The sequence below is a fragment of the Eublepharis macularius genome, chromosome 1 (genome assembly GCF_028583425.1).
Source record: "Eublepharis macularius isolate TG4126 chromosome 1, MPM_Emac_v1.0, whole genome shotgun sequence".
Classification (NCBI taxonomy): domain Eukaryota; kingdom Metazoa; phylum Chordata; class Lepidosauria; order Squamata; family Eublepharidae; genus Eublepharis; species Eublepharis macularius.
In genome coordinates, this window is record NC_072790.1 from 173482197 (window position 1) to 173500173 (window position 17977).

The 17977-nt window shown below is 39.8% G+C and overlaps 1 protein-coding gene across 2 annotated transcripts in view; it reads left to right on the forward strand.

The window, feature by feature from the left end:
• DAAM2 (dishevelled associated activator of morphogenesis 2) overlaps nt 1-17977 on the forward strand; it is a 388390-nt gene that overhangs the window by 299562 nt on the left and 70851 nt on the right. The window contains exons 17-19 of one of the 2 annotated variants that reach the window (XM_054978243.1): nt 962-1069; nt 6839-6871; nt 7718-7824. In XM_054978243.1, coding sequence (XP_054834218.1) covers nt 962-1069; nt 6839-6871; nt 7718-7824 — 248 coding nt within the window. The remainder of the gene's footprint in view (nt 1-961; nt 1070-6838; nt 6872-7717; nt 7825-17977) is intronic. The other variant, XM_054978250.1, reaches the window with a different exon arrangement.

Below are 17977 nucleotides of genomic sequence, written 5' to 3' on the forward strand. Positions count from 1 at the left end.
TTTTGCACGACATCGTGCAAAACTTGCGCGAGAAAACGCGATATTTCACGTTTTCTGCGTGACGACGCGCGGCGTTTTGCAATGGGGAGGGCCGTCTGGAATCTTTTCATGTTTTTAAAAGAGCAAAATTACCCACTTCTGTAGCATACTAATAATGATGATGATGATTTAATTTATATTTTACTCTTGTGCCACTGAATGTTTCAGAAGCTTTATGTAGGATACAGTAATTCACAATAAAATACATTCATTTATAAAGTACATTTTAAGATGTAAAAAAGGTGAAAGAAAGGAAGCAGTATTTTAAGAGTGTCTTCTGAAGGCATCCAGAAAATAAGCAGCTCTTCAGCTGCTATTTAAAGATAGAATAAAAGGTAAGGCTGCATTCAGACATCATGACACCATAGTTTGTACCACAGAGTCTTGTAACAAATCTCAGTTAAAGCATAACCCCAGACTGCCTGTTGCTTGCTCATTTTCCATTTCCCAGTAAGGAGGTCATCTTTCTATACTGCTGTCTTTATGGCCAAACGTCTGCAAGTTGCCACTCAACAAACTGTGGTTTTTGAATTCAGACATCAGACCAATCAGTACAAACTGTGTTTGCTACAAACTGTAGCTTGAAAGCCTTATTTGATGCCAACTGAAAACCGTGACTTGTTGGCCTCTCTGCATACTGAGACTTGATCAGACTGTTGTTTATCATCTCATCAAAAGGAAGCCTTAAGGTACAATTTACACATGGTGATTATCTCAGGAGATTTTTACAGATAGAATGCTGGCAATCTCATAATCATAGAGATGTGAGGGATTATGCACATTCTCCTCCTCCTGTAAAAAAATTCCCCCTGCTGATCTGAATGATTGGCTGACTGCAGTTTATTTCATTTTGTTACAAGAATTTATAGCGTGAATTCTTAATGCGTGTCCCTTAATGTGTGTTCATCTCTTTTGATTGCAGGAGAAGATAAATGGCACAATCTGGCATGAAATTGATGATTTAAGAGCTTTCAAGATGTTGGATCTGGAGGATTTTGAAAAAATGTTCTCAGCTTATCAGAGACACCAGGTAAGGAGTTTTCCTTTTGTCCCTGTCATCGCAGACTGAGTTCTGTATGATACTGGGCAGAACTACTAAGTGGATAGTGCACCAATGGAGAAGATTCAACCCCAGGAACAGTTTTCTGTCATGTATTTAATGCTTTCAAAGTCAAGATGAGAGCAAAGTGAAGCTACTAGATCAGACTCTGACCTTCAGTTGCCCTTGATGTTAGTATAAACCTTGCAGGTGATATTCCATTTTGTTTGGAGAGCCCTAGTTGCTTTGTAACATACTTATTCCCCCCCTTTCCAGTCCATTTACTATTACATCCTACTCATCTTGAATAAAATTTCCCAAGCAACTAAAGAGTTTTGAGCAGTATGATGGGATTAGCTAAATTCTTTGTTTCATTCTTCTTTGTTTTTCTTTCCAACAGTTCTACTGGCTAAACCTAGCTGAATTACAGATTGTAACACTAACAATACATTTTAACAGCAGCTATTTATTAGATTTTTTTCTCCTTTTTTCTTGGAAAGCAAATCACCTGCACTCTCTCTGCTTCTGATAAATGAAATTCAGCTGAAGGGAGCTGGATTTTTGTGCCCCTCTTTTCCTTTCTTTCAGACTCCCCCATCCTCCTGCAGTTATTGGAAAACTCTACAAACTTGGTCTTTTCCAGTCTTCTTGAAGCAGCCTGCTGCTGTTAAGATGACAGTCCAAAGCAGTTTTGAATCATAATTTTCTTTTATCTAGTACTGTTGAATTGAGACACTAAACTAGGGGATCCCATTTTATCCCTCTGTTTTTTCTTCTCCTGCTGTATTACGAGCAGGTTACAGTTTATAATTCTAGAAGAGCAGCTTCCAATTTTTAATACTGTGACATTTTGCCCTATCCCAGGGCACCAATTATAGAGTAATCAGAACCTGAACCCTTATACCAACTTGACTCAGTCTTTTTGGAGTGCGTCACAGCTAGGGGGCTTCATATGAAGAATTTTCCATTTCTATTTTATTCTAGATCTCCTAGTTTGAAACTCACACTGTGCCTCTCCATATTTTTTTATGTCCAACAGCACACAACCATTTCTGTTTAGACCATTTCCCCTTCCAAACTCCCTGCCTTATTCACACAGCAATCCACAGACTGCTGCTTTTTGTAGTCTTCCGTTCTTCAGTCCTGTGTTTCTCCTTAGTATTTAACCCAAACACAAAGACAAACGAAGGAATCTTAGTTTCCTGGCCCTTTATCTTTCTTTTTGTCATAGTTTTGCTGCATAGACAGACATAAGGGATGTGCACAAAATTATTTTATTTTTTCATATTTTATTTTTTCAAGCAATTCATTTTAATATTAATTTACATTGATTTCAGCTGGAAAGCACATTCATATGATAACAAAGTCTCTCCCCTGCCACCATTCAACTGGGATGTAATTCTCACAGATTGTGCCACACCCCAGGAATCCTACCTGCCAAATTTCAAACAACTTGGAAAACACATTTTAATTTTTAAAATGTTTAAAACTTCTTCCAAGTACAAAACTACTTACATAGCTTTACATAAATAAAGCTGCAGTATCCCTCAATAAAAATCACATTTTTATCACAATACGTTCAGAACTGTAACAAAGAGAGAACTTGCCTTAAATTAATCTAAAAGATCAAAAGCCACTGAACCTAACAAAACCTTTAGTCAGTCTCCAAAATTATCCCAAGACGAGGAAGTTCAAATAATCAAGTTTCAAGTAGGTAGCAGTGTTGGTCTGCAGCAGAACAGCATGATTTGAGTCCAGTCACACTTTAGAGAGCAACAAGATTTTCAGAGTGTAAACTTTCAAGAGTCAAGAAGAAGGGAGCTTTGACTCTTGAAAGCTTATACCTTGAAAATCTTGTTGGTCTCTAAGGTGTAACTGGACTCAAATCCAAATAATTAAAACTCAGCAATCAAGCAAACCAGTTTCCAAAGGCTTGCAGGAATAAAGTTTCTTCTCAAAGCTTCTTGAACCTCGCCAGAGAAAGTGCTCACTTGTCTCCTTTGACATACTGTTCCGCAGAGTGGATACCACTATGGAAAAAGCTGCGGCTCTCACTGAAGACACGTGGGCTTCATGAAAGGAAGGAACCACTAATACAAGACACTATGCCAACCTTAGCTGGCATCAAGACATATATATGGAGAGGCAGTCCTTTAAATATGCAAGTTCCAAGCTATGAAGGACTTTATAGCACACTTGAATTTAGTCTAAAAAGAGGCTGAGAACCAGTGCAGTTTCCCCAAAAGAGATGTTATATATGTATAAGGACCTCCTCCAATTAAGAGGCATGCTGCTGCATTCTGTTCTAGCATAGGGCAGTGACTCAGTGGAACAGCACCTGCTTTGCAGAAGGTCCCAGGTTCAATTACTGGCATCTCCAATTAAAAGGTCAGGTAGTATGTGAAATGCCTATACCGAAGATCCTGGAGAGCCACTGCCAGTCAGAGTCGACAGTATTTACCTTGGCAGATGAGCCATCAGATTCAGTAGGTAGGTTCCTTGTTTGCAGTTTCTGAGTTACCTTTATAGGCAGCCCTATGTAAAGCATATTATAGTAGTCTAATCTAGACATTACAGATACATGGATCATTGTAGTAAGGTCGGCAGGGTCAAGAAGAGGGGAGAACTTTCAAATCAGATGGAAAATACTCCTGGCTACAGCACTCACGTGTTTTTCAAAAAAAAAAAAAGATATGCATAAATCATATGTAATTTAAAAAAATTGTAAGATCCTTGTGTATGGGCCCACTCATTCATTTCTACAATGGAAGTGGATGTCTCTTTTAAAACAAAAAACATGCAAAAGTTAGGAGGTAATTTTTTTATACAATTCATTTTAATATTAATTTCCATTGGTTTCAGCTGGAAAGCACATTCATACTGTAACAAAGTCTCCCTCTGTGTCACCATTCACTTGGGATGTAATTGTCAGGGATTGTGCTACACCCCGGGAATCCTACCTGCCAAATTTCAAACAACTTGGAAAATGCTACTGCACTTTACCTCTGATGCTGGAAACTTCTACCTCACTATCCTCTGATACTGGAAACTTTTGTTCTCAGCCGTGCCCCAGTACTGGAAATTAACCCTCCTTGAAAAATAATGCTGAAACAGAGCTCAGGAAATTTTGCATGGAAGTGGATGGAGTATCATCTAGACCAGTGATGGTGAACCTTTTTGAGCCCGAGTGCCCAAACTGCAACACAAAACCACTTATTTATTTCAAAGTGCCAGCACTGCAATTAAACCTGAATACTGAGGTTTTAGTTAAGAAAAAACAACTCATACAGTTGTCCCAACTAATTAACATCTCTCTCTCACTCACTCACTCACGAGCCATGAATGAAAGTAAAGCAAGTTAAATCAAAGCAGTTTGCCCTTCTTTAGACCAGCAGCCCTGCTTGCAAGCACTCTCTCTCACTCACTCAAGAGCCACGACTGAAAGTAAAGCAAGTTAAATCAAAGCAGTTTGCCCTTCTTTAGACCAGCAGCTTGCAAGCACTCTCTCTCTCTCTCTCTCTCTCTCTCACACACACACACTCAAGAGCCATGACTGAAAGTAAAGCAAGTTAAATCAAAGCAGTTTGCCCTTCTTTAGACCAGCAGCCCTGCTTGCAGGCACTCTCTCTCTCTCTCTCTCTCTCGCTCAAGAGCCACGACTGAAAGTAAAGCAAGTTAAATCAAAGCAGCTTACTCTTCTTTAGAAAGCCAGCCCCAGCAGTGCTGCCTCCGCTTCCTGCTAGTAAAGAGACGGGCAGCAGGGAGACAGCCTTGAGGAAAAGGAATCACGTGGGCAAGGCCAAAACCCATGTGATCTCTGCTCAGAGCTACTGGAATGCCGTTGCAGGCGTTCCCCCTCCAAATGAGCCCTGAACCTAGCGATTGGCGACTTGGGTCGCGTGCCCACAGAGAGGGCTCTGCGTGCCAGCTGTGGCACGCGTGCCATAGATTCACCATCACTGATCTAGACAATCGATTTTTATGTAGAAATAAACTACCTACTACTTTAATATGAACAGATTTCTTACCACACCTGATAGCAGCTATGTGGTGTAGTTACATTGTCCCTTTAAAAATATGGGGCCGGAAGTGCAAGGAGCTACCTGTGTTGAAAGATGGGACTGGAAAGATAATGGACTTAGCTGAGATGGCCAAACTTACAGTGTTAATTAGAGATAAAACACTATATATTTATGGCAAATTGGAAACCCTTTATGGAATATCTGCAAGAGACAAAGAAAAATGAATTAATGATTTGTAGTTTTGATTTTTAAGAATAAGGTTCTGAGATATCAAGAAGAATCACAGAAAAAAGATATTAATGAGACCACAAGTTGATTGATAATAAAGAGGAAAGTGTTGTAGGTGAAAAACTGTAATGGATTAATAATATGCCTGTTATGTTTCTTACTGTTTGTCTTACTTTGTAGATGGATTTGTAGGCCATTCTTGGCCCTCTGTAGTTGTCTTCTTGATTTGTTCCACTTTCTTTCTCTTGTTCTAGCTTTTAACTTTTCTACAGTAAAATAAAAGTTAAATAAATAAAAAATGGGGCTGGGTCCCATTCCACAACCTCAATCTTTTTTGCATATGCCCAGAGATGTTGTCTGTGTTGGTGCTGTTTGTGTGTCACTGGTTACAGCATACACACATCCTCATTCAGTCCACCCCACTGAATTTTAAGCTGGGTTCCTGATTAATTGCCAAAGTTAGTGGCTTTCAATTTCAATCAGTTATAATGATTTTTATGAACAAGATATTTTGGGGTTATACTTCTATGACTGACTGTTCATTCCCCTTGGCGATTCAAATGTTTCTTTCATACAAGAATAGCTCTGCTAATATTTACATGCCCATCTTTCTCCTGAGGAAGCTTCATATATCCATTTTTGCTTTTGTTCAACACCATTTGCCTTTAAACTGAGATCTACTGTTGTTTTTCCTCTAGATTTATGTTGAAGCTACTGAAACTCTAATTAATTGACTTATTAACTAAAAATGATACGTTGACCATTTTGGAGGAAATGGGAAAAATATTCACAACCTCTTCTTCGACTAAAAATCTGACAAGAATTCTTCCAGTAGTTTTATTCTTATTTTTTCCTTCTCATTTTTTAACTTTGGAAAGTTTGTACTCTTGCCAATAATTTGCAACTTTTAAGCTTCAACCGAATGCAAATGTCAAAGCAAATCTTTGTTCTTTTGTTCTTCAGAAAGAGACCATGAAAAAGACATTATTTTTTCTCCTGCTGCAATTAACATGGTATTAATATGGTTTTCCAGTTTCTTTTAGCTTTTAACTACTTCTTCTTTCTTTGAAAAGACAAAGGGTCTGTTCTCCTCTCCCAAGAAATATGCCTGCTGTGAGTTATGTATTGTACAACAATTCAAGTAGAAGTAGAACTTTTCTTGTAACCCAGTCCCTTCACTGGTATTCATTTTTCAGATTGATTATATAATTGATCAAAAAGGTGATGCAAGGGTAAATTATCCCTTATGGGAAATTTGCACAAAAGTGATGAGCACAATCGCTGTTGATTGTGTTAATTATACATATAGACAGAAAGGAAAACAGACCCTAATGTGTTTCTCTTTGGAACTCTTAATAGAGAGTCATGTTTACTAGCAGAGCATTTCAGTCACTTAGAAAACCATACAGGCCTAAATATTGTTGCTTTGGTAAACTCTGTACCTTTTATTGCTGTGGCTAACTGTTGGCACATTTCCCTTCTCTGTTATCTTCAACTGCTACCTGTGTAGGACCTGCTAACTAACCCCTCCTCCTGTAAGCAGGTAAGTACTACTGTCTGTCTCCTTTCTTGCCTTGTGGAGTTCTATTAAAATACCCCTCTGTTGTGCCAATCACCCATGCTGACTACTGCATGAATAAGGCTTAATTTTTATGTGCATTTAAGTGGGTTATTTGTAATAGGATAGAGATAAGTTTCCTCTTGCATGAATTTCTGAGAGGAGCATGGAAAACTGTCACTGTGCTTTCACTTGCCTGAATCCATGAGAAGCGCAGAGAGGTACCAATGAAATGTGAAAGATGTTACTATGTGTTTTCCATTACAATGTGGACAGAAGGGGAAAGGATTCAGTCACAGTTCCTGAGTAGAGATTTTAATTGTAAAAACTCCATGACTGGTGTCCCCCCCACCACAGCTGTTTCAGATTTCCAGGCGCAATGTGTTTTGTGAGATGCACAGGCACGCACTGCACAGTTATGCATGATACTTTTTTGTTAGGTTTTATGCTATAACATTAATTATGCTATAAAATTTTATGCATCTGGCTTAGACAATCCTGTCTACATTGGTAGAAATAAGATGAGAACCAGACACAAGTAAACACACACTCATGCATAGAATTGTGTGTAATCGGACCAGTGACCACAAGTAAATATATCATTGGCTTAACTATGAACTAGGAGAGAGATATTCATTATGTGCTTCCTTTTAATGTTTGGTTTTTTATCATTACAATCCTGCATCCTCACAGGTTCTTCACATGTTCAGTTCTTTGGATTTAGAGCACTGCTTATCTAATATAGTTGCCCATCTAGTTTGTGCACAGAAACGGAAAATTAGTAGCGGGAAACCCATGGCACTGATTTTTATGTTCTTTAACTGTTTATAGAAGGAAATGGGATCAACAGAAGATTTGTACTTGTCTAGTCGAAAAGTCAAAGAACTTTCTGTGATTGATGGACGGAGGGCTCAAAATTGTGTCATCCTGCTTTCTAAGTAAGTTTTCTTAATCCTACATTTGCTTGGGATTTGTTTTCTGGGTGTTCAGAAATGATGCGAAACAGACTGCCATTAAACTGCTCACTGACATATTTTCAGGTAGAAAGCTCTCTGAAATGTCAGTAAGATCTGAAGGATAATAATACATATTTAGAATAAATAAGATCACTAAAAATGGAATAATGTTACAAAACAACATTTGCTATAAAAGTCAGGAAACAAACAAAATCCTTGGTATCAATATCTCAAGTACAACATCTTTAAGCAGTCCAATACATTAAAAAATGATTTAACAGAGATCCAACAAAATTTCAGGCTATTTTCCAAAACAGGCCTGTATCTCTGCAGAAGGCTATCTCTGTTACATATAAAATTTTAGGATTATAAAAAATGGGCAGAAAATCCCAATTATATCTAACTTTTTAGAAAAATGGCTCCCCTTTATTTCATATGCAGATTCAGTGAAATAATATAAGACCATTTAAATTTAAGACAATAGATTTATACTGACAGTTCTTCATATATAAAGTTGTTTTAGGAGATAGGAAGATTTCCTACTTCTGTGCAGGAATCCTTCCCCTGTTACATCTATTGCCAATATGTATCCTGTCTCCCAGCAGCCAGAAATCAGTTGTGAATGCATCCTCATGGAGATCTGCAGCAAAACAAAGAGTGTTTCCATTTAGTCTGAGCTGGGAGCTCATTTTTGAGAACTGGCCTTTGGAGAACTGAACAGAGGATCTTTGCTGTGTGACTCATCTAGTGCATCTCAGAGCAACTTTCTTAGCTTTCTCCAGAGCATCCCCCCCTCCTCGAGCAAGACAATTTGCAAAGTTGCAGCTGCCCGCCCCCAAAGATCATTGAGAGCAGGCTTGCGACTAGAGAAACGATTTGCAAACGCAGGCTTTCTCTGACTTTTAAGGCAGCGATCCTAACAGTTCTAACAGAGAGGGGAGGACTTCACCGACATGTCAGCTTTCTCTAGAGCATTCCCCACCCCCCCAGCAAGACGATTTGCAAAAGCTGCTGTCGTAGGCTTTCTCAGTCTCTTCAGGCAGCCGTGGTAACAGAGAGGGGAAGGAACAGAAGGAAAAGGGGTGTGGGAGAGGAACTTCAGTACCCAGAAAGACTTGCGAAAATGATCAAGTGCCCTTCGCGTGAAAGATGTCACTTGTAGCGAGGCTCTCAGTGGCTTGATGCATGTTTCAGCAAAGGGCAGTTTAAATACGTTGAAACTAGAAGCAGGCAATAACAATGCATGATTATTTTATCACTTACTTCCTTGGCTCTCTTTGCTTATTCCTTCTCTTTCCGTTACCCATCGCCATATGATAGCTACAACCAAAGGAAGAATGCCATTTGCTCCTCCCATTTTCCTAAGCTCTCTTTGTTGCACATTTTGTATGATGAACATAATATTTAACCCTGTGAAAATGCAAATGTGTGTAGGTGAAGAGTTATCTCAAAAAATTCTAAATATCTCACTTTGCTTTCAGGTTGCCCCCTCTCCTTTTCAAGCAGCTGTTTCCAATTGACTGTAACTTTCCATAGATCCTTGAGGCTTATTCACTCTTTGTTTACACTACACTGTCCTGCCCTTTAAAATGAAATGGTTCTAGGGAGGGTGGTTTTCCCCACTACTTAAAATGTTTTTGTTTTACTAACACTATCTTAGAAAGGGTCATGCAGGGCTCATATTTCATAGAGTTGAAGCTAGCTGGGGGGGGGGAGTAACCATCTCTCTGTCTTTTCTTTACCAAGACTATGGGAGGAAGGGATTGACCAGGATTGATTAAAAGTGGATTACTTACTGGGCTATATCAATGCTGAGATGGGTCTGTAGCTTTTCTTCCAGAGCTGCCCTTTCTCTGTCTTAAGTCCTGCCATTTCCAGGAGTTGAAAAGTAATGCATCACTGCATGTTACATAGTTTACTCTCAAGCATGTATTTCTGCTCTCAAGCATAGAGTGAAATTATTTCACACATCTTCCATCTGTGTGTGTGTTTGCGTATGCCTGCTTGTATCAATTATTATAGTGATATTTTCACACTTAAGAATTGCCTTTCTGTAAGTACCCAAGATGATTTGTCAGATGGTTGCTGTTAACTAGAGATGGGCATGATCTGTATTATGATAGAAAAAAAACCACGATAATGGCGATTGCGCGATCGTGACCCGGCAGATCGTGATCATCCACGGCCAACGATCCAGCGATCGGGAGAGGCCTGGATCATTGCATTCGGGCTCGGGTCAGGGATCCAGACACTCAGGCGCCAGCAATCTATTCCCCTGGCAATGGAGCCAGGGGAAAGCCTGAGCTCTGTTTGCCCTCCTTCTGTCGTCCTGGAAACCTGAATGGAAGCCCAGCTTTCCTTGATCAGCAGGGCTTCCTTCCGACCACGGAGCAGCAAAGCAATCACAAGTTGGGAGAAGTCACCCAAGGGAGGGAGGGGGAAGGGGGTGTTCTGTAGCTATGGGCACTCCAATCTCATCCCTGCAAACCCTGATAGGCAGCTCTGATGGCCAAACACAGACCTCCTGTGTTGCTGAATGGGACCTGAGGGGAGGTGGCTTGTTGCCACCTCCCCGTGCCCACCAGGCCCAGTGGCCGCCGCCACCACCCACCTTCCCACATAGCTGGGAATAGCAGCGTGGCCCGCTTTGGCCTCCACGATCCATGATCCACAGCTCGGGAACGGGAGATGATCGGTGTGGATCGTTAATTTGGGATCATCGCCAGTGCCAATCCACGATCAGCTGGATCGTTAATTTTTTTTGGATCGTGCCCATCTCTACTGTTAACATCTAGAAATGTTCATATATTGTTCAGTTTTCTTCCTAACATTTCCTTAGAAGTGTATGTGGTGAGAGGGGAAGAGACAGAGATTTGTGCAACTTCAATTGCATTTTTTTTAAAAGTCATAAACATGATTTTTATTCCAAGTAGTCAAGCCAAGAGACTTGTCACAACACAAAAGCTGACATTCTAAAAGGATCTTAGGAGTTAACCTTTTGTTGAAGGACTAGTGTTTTGGGCTTTTATTGCAAAGTGCTATTTTTCAAATGGCCATGATGCTTTTTGATGATGCTAAGGTGGTGTTGCAAAGGACAACTACCCATACTATGTGGTCATAATTTGGGGGCTTCTGTGATGCCGAACCTGGGAGTGTAAGAAGTAGGCAGGTTCCGTCGATCCCAAGGCATTCTTGTAGTGTCACCAAAATTTGTAATTTACCTGGTTCAGAATACAATTTTGTTAAGGATGTAATGCTCAGCTGTGTTACTTGAACAGCATTTCCCCCCAAAGTATCTTTTCCAGATCATAATGTAAAATGCAATTCTGTGGATATGCAGTTGCCAGTTGGTAGACCAGATGGTCAAAGCCAGATGTGTTATAGGAACGTGCACAGCAGTAAATTATACTCCTTACTCTCGGTGAAGCTCGGGATGAGGTGGAGCTATGTGAAGTACAAAGTCAGACTTTCTTAAATATTGAGCCCTTACAAATAGTTTTGAAATTAGGTGACCAAACCATCCAAGCCCGCATCTTTTTGTTTGGTGACTGCCTTCTCTGTTGATTAAGTCTTTCAATTTGTTTCTTGCAAACATCTTTATTTGCTTGTTGGGCCACATCTAGAGCTAAAATTCTGTCTTGTTCCCAAGTATTTTGTTTTGGAAGTGGGTTGTATTGAATTTCCAAAAGGAACTCTTTGTACCACCAAGAATGGGGACAATAAATTAATGCTCATGATCAACATAGCACCTACTGGGTTGGATCATATGACTCCCTTTTGCCAATAGAAGAAGACTTCCATCAACAAAGAAAGGCTTTTCTCCATCAAAGGAAGACTTCCTGCATCTGAAAAAGTAATTTTTCATCAAAAGAAATCTTTTTCTGTTGCAGGAAGACTTAGTGGAAGAGAAACATAGGATTCAGACCCTTGTGCACAAGTGCCAGCAATGCAAATCAGGAGGGAATAATAGAAAACAGACACTTTTTTAAAAAATGCTTGCCAAGAAAACTTTTAATAATCGCACTAGTTCTGAATTGATTTGAATGAACTTTGCTCTTCACCAGCCTACATCTGCAGGGGTCCCCAATGTGGCACCTGTGGGTATCATGGCACTCATTGATACCTTTCCTGATGCCTGCCAAGAGTTTTTAGAAGTGGGCAGGCCCAGGAATTCTCATTGGCCTTTGGAGAACTGAACAGAGGATCTTTGCTGTGTGACTGTCAGTAAGCAAGAAAATATTTTTAGACAATATGTTATTTTAAAAGGCATCCTGTTAAACAGAGCTTCTGCCCTAAATGTTGAGGTGTTACTCTATTACTTTCTGACATTTTGTAGTTGGCTCCATCTCCTATGGCAGCCATTCTGTGGTTTTCTCTGCTTCCTACAGCAGCTACTTTGTGATTGCACCCCCCACACACCTTTTTGTTAAAATAAAGGTGTCCATGGTCTCAAAAATACTGGGTATCCCTGCTGTATCTGATGTTTGTTTCTTCTCACACCTGTGGGCAGTTAGTGCATGCTTATGTAGAGTGGACTGTGGTGGTTAGCTGTGCTGATATACTTATTTAGTTTATAGCTATCCTAATTTTCCTCCAGTGGACTCAATATACATGAGGTTTCAAGGAGCTTCCCATCCAAACATTGACTAGATTATGTTTTGCTTTGCTTAAGCAAAGTAAGACACCTTCAGAATGTATCACATGCCACTTTCTGATCCGCGGATAGAAATGAGCAGATTTTGGCAATATCAAGAGATCTGGGGAACAGAAGCTAAGACCTGTCCTGGAGAATTGACTTGGGCCAGTACAGTTCTGCAAATGAGATCCATATGTATACATTCTTATTTTTGAAAAAAATGGGGCTAAAGGGATAGGAAACAGCTTCTCTCCATACTACTTATGGATATATTTGACCATCTAGCTTCGTAATCTTTCCCTTGCTCACTAACATTAGTGTGAAGTACAACAGCAAGAGAAGCAAGTGCTGCAGCTGGGGTTTCCCATACCCCTGCTGTTTTTAACAAAATAGCTGCTGTGATGCAGAAGCCACTCTTGTAGGTGACAGAGCTATACTTACCTCATCCAGTATCTAATTGTGTGCTTGCCTCTCAGGTCGTTTTTTTCATTAGATGTTAGTCATAATAGCATCACATTTATTACCAAGACTTTTGCTGTTCAGAACACAGATGTTATGCAGTCTTTCTCAAGACGCCATATGTTGCAGATGGGATGAATGATAGGCAAGGTTACAGCATGAGTGGCAGAAAAATGGGGATGAGAGAGGGAGTCTAGTAGCAGATGAGATGTCAGTACTTTGGGTCAGGAAATAATTTGCAAGAGGCAAGTTTTGAAAAGGAATTTGGGGTGAAGGAAGAGAGACTACAGGAGCTGCTATTGCACAGTGGTTAAGTGGCTGGGCTGCGAATCAGCAATCTGCTGGTTTGAATCCCACTACTGCCATGAATTCAATAGGTGGTCTTGAGTAAACCATTCCTTTCAGCCCCAGCTCTCCATCTGTATTGAAGGAATAATAAAAACACTGACTTTGGTCACTGCTCTGAGTGGGTCACTAACCTGTCTAGAAGAGTAGTATATAAGTGCAGTTATTATTATTATTAAGAAGGGAGAGCAAGATGAGATGATAATTTCCATGGTACAATAAAGAGGATACCAACAAAGCAATGGAACAGATTACACAGCCTCTTGGTGTTTAATGCTGGGACCCCAAAAGCTTCATCTAAGAACTTGTCCATATGAAATGGGAATTCTTCCCCACTATTCTTTCTTTAAATAGCAACCTCCCCCGAACTGCTTTTGGAACCATGCCCTTTGGCATAGGTGGTTGCTATTTGAGACACACTAGTCCAGAGTCCCTCAGTCATTAGCACATTAGTGACAGTTCTTTGGATCCCAACTAGTGGCTCATCTGTCCAGCTAAATAGAGTTACTGTTGATGACTAGTGTCTTTAGCCCAGCTCAGAGTCCTTTTAAAAATTGTTTTTAATCTAAAGCAAACCAGCACTTTAGATTAGTGCTGAGCCTCCTGCATGAGTGGAAACAGCTTTTCTTCTACTAATAGTATAAGAATTCAGTCTCTCAAACAATTCTCCTAAGTAGAAGACTTGAGAAAAGTCAACATTGAATATATGATATGCACTGACTGGAAAAGTATGGATTATGAGAAGGTTGGCTCCAGGAAAAGGATGTTATTTCCCCCCTCCTAATGCATTAAAGACTTGGAGGGATGGCTTTGCTTTCAGTTCAGTGTTCAATGAGCTCTCTTGTTAAATTGAGCATGCCATGTGGAACTATTCTGTCTTAAATCTCTATCAGCAGTCTGTGCACTCAGCTTAATTCTCTATATATCAAATCTACTCAGGTTTGTATTGTTCAGCAGAGAGAGATATAGTGCAAGTCAGAGGACAGAAGGCAAAACTAGACAAGCTGAAAAAAAATTAGACACCACCTTGCAATGGCACAAACAACTAGTCATAAAATGAGGGTGCCACTCTTGAATACATGGTGAGAGGGTTTGAATGTGTCAGTGAAGCGGAGAGCAACACCCTCAGGAATGCAGCCCTGGTCAAGAGTTTAAACTCCTGGAAGAGTCACTCAAGGAGGAATGGTCAAAGCTGAGACACCAGACTAAGATGTATCCACCCTTTCAGGAATCAACAGTCACATCAGCAGAATTGACTGCTCCAATGATAACAGGAGAAGAGGAATTCTTGAAGGGTAGCTACTGGGCAGCAGCAGTAGAAGAAGGTGACACTGGTGGAGGATCTTTCACAGAGAACAACAGTGTCACTTCAGGTAACCCTGGTTAGTCTGCACAGAAGAGGGTGATAGTAAACCACTTCTGCTAATCTCTTACCTTGAAAACCCTATGATGAGATAATCCAAAATGAAAGAAGATATAGTGCTGGAAGACAAGACCCCCAGGTTGGATGGCACTCAATTGGCTATTTGGGAAGAGCTGAGGACAAGTACAAATAGCACTATTCTTAATGATGGGACTGGATAAAAGCCAAAAGGATGTTCAGTTGCTGATTGAAAAGGAACGTCCAAATCTGTGCGACATACATAATAGGAACATGGAACATGAAGTATGAAGCCAGGTAAGCTAGAAATTGTAAAACAAGAAATAGAACATTTAAACATTGGGTGCAAGTGAACTAATGTGGACTTACTCAAGACACATTTTCAGTCAGAAAACCACAGTGTTTTGCTCCAGAAATGACAAGCTCAAAAGAAACAGTGTTGCTCTAATAGTGAAGAGAGATATAGCATAAGCAGTCAAGAGCTACAACACAAAATCTGACTGATTAATATCAATCAGACTTCATTGAAAGCCTGTTAACATAACCAACAATCAACTTTATGCTCCAACTACAGATACTGAGGAGGAAGAAATCAAAAACTTTTACGCAAGTGTCCAAGAAAAAATTGATCATACACCTAAACAAGACATGCTGATAATCATAGGTGACTGGAACTCCAAAGTAGGAGACAAAGCAGAATGAAACATTTTTAGAAAATTTGGACTAGGATCAAGAAATAAAGCAGGAGAGCGACTCATAGAATTTTGTGAAGCCAAAAACCTGTTCATTGCTAACAAATGCTTCAGGCAACCAAAAAGACAATTGTATACATGGGAATCACCAAGTGACCAATAGAGGAACCAAATAGATTACATAATCGGAAGCAGAAGATGGAGAAGCTCTTTTCTCTCTACTAAAACAAGACCAGGAGCTGATTGTGATACAGATTCATTAGAATGAAGCTAAAGAAAAACACTAAAAGAATCATAGGGCCAAAATACAATTTAAATAATATTCCTGAAGAATGTAAAGACCGTGTAAAAAACAGATTTGCAATGCTAAGTTTAATTGATCATGAACCAGAAGAACTACAGGCTGAAACCAGAGATATTATCAAGGAAGAATGTACAAAGACTATTCCTATAGATCAGGGGTGGCCAAACTTGCTTAATGTAAGAGCCACATAGAATAAATGTCAGATGTTTGAGAGTCGCAAGACGATGCATTAAAGTGACTTCAGATGAGGAGGTGGGTTTGGGGGAGTGTCCTGAAAGTGACATCACAGAAAAGGGTGGGGTTTTGGTGCTGTATGCTGAAAGTGACATCATTGGAAGGGGTGGAGCTTGGGAAGAGCCATCACCTGGCCTTTGACTTGGAATGACATCTCAGAAGTCACGTCACATCCTTGCTAGGCTTCACCCCCAAAGTCCCCAGGTATTTTCTGAGTCAGACCTGGCAACCCCAACATTTTTATTGAAAATATGAAAGACAAGGAAAGAAGGAAGGGAAAAAGGAAAAGGGAGGGAAAGAAAGGAGGAAAGGGAGGGAGGGAAATAAATTAGACTAAAATAAAATGTATGGCCATGGTGATACTCAGAGACCTCCAGGAGCCGCACAATATGTCTAGAAGAGCCACAAGTGGCTCCCGAGTTGCAGTTTGGCCACCCCTGCTATAGATAAAAGAAAGGAGAAGCCTAAATGGATGACTGAGGAAACTCTTAAAATTGCTAAAGACAGATGAGAAGCAAAAGCAAAAGGTGACAGAAGTAGAGTCAGAATTCTAAGTGCAGCTTTTCAGCAACTTGCATGCAGAGACAAAGAAATTTGTGCAAAGAAATAGAAGAGAACAACAAAAGAGGAAGAACAAGAGATCTGTTCCACAAGATACGGGAAATCAAAGGGAAATTCAAGCCGCAGCTTCGGATGCTGAAAGATCAACATAGAAATACAGTATCTGATCAGGACTAAGTAAAAGAAAGATTGAAACAGTACACTGAAGAACTTAACAGAAGAGATGGAAGGATGACAGATACCTTTGAAGAAAAATCTTTTGACAAAGAACCAGAAATCTTAGAAAGTGAAGTAAAAGCTGCTCTCAAAGCAGTTGGGAGAAACAAAGCGCCTGGAGTAGATGGAATACCAATAGAACTGTTTCAAGCTCTAGAAATTGAGTTCATCAAAATCTTTAAAAGAATCTATCTACAAATATGGAAAACAAAACAATGGCCCACAGACTGGAAAAGCTCAGTCTACATTCCAATTCCAAAAAAGGGGATGCCAAAGAGTGCAGCAACTATCGGATTATAGCATTAATTTCCCATGCAAGCGAAGTGATGCTCAAAATTCTACAGCACAGACTCTTACCATATATGGAATGAGAAATGTCAAATGTATAAGCTGGATTCAGAAAAGGCACTAGAGACCACATTGCAAATGTATGATGGCTAATAGAACACACCAGGGAATTTCAAAAGAAAATCAGCCTATGTTTTATAGATTACAGCAAAGCTTTTGACAGTATGGGTCATGAAAAGCTGTATATGGAGTTAAAAGGGATGAGTGTATCACAACATCTGATTGTTTCGATGCACAACCTGAACTCTGTATAAAAGGCTACTGTTAGGACAGAATATAGGGAAACAGAATGGTTTACAATTGGCAAAGGTGACAGACAAGGATGTGTATTATCTCCCTACCTGTTCAACCTCTATGAAGAGTATATCATAAGGAAAGCTGGATTAGATCTAGAAGAAGGTGGAGTGAAAATTGGTGGAAGGAACATTAACAATTTGAGATATGCAGATGATACTATGTTACTGGCAGAAAATAGTGAAGACTTGATGATGAAGGTTAAAGGAAAAAGCACCAAAGCAGGATTACAGCTGAACATGAAGAAGACAAAAGTATTGACTACTGATGAATTACACAGTTTTAAAGTTGACAATGAGGAAATTGAAATTGTTCAAGATTTTCTATTCCTTGGCTCAATCATCAACCAAAAGAGAAACTGCAATGAAGAAATCAAAAGAAGATTGTGACTTGGAAGAGCAAGTGTGAGGGAGCTAGATAAGATCCTTAAAGATAAAGATGTCTCTCTGGGAACCAAGATGAATACAAACTATGGTATTCCTCATTACTATGTATGGATGTGAAAGTTGGTCAACGAAGAAAGCTAACAGGAAGAAATTTGATTCATTTGAAATGTGGTGCTGGAGAATACTTTTGTGGCTACCATGGACAGACAAAAAGACACATAGGGGGGTTCTACATCAAATCAAGCCTGAATTCTTTGTAGAAACTAAAATGATAAAACT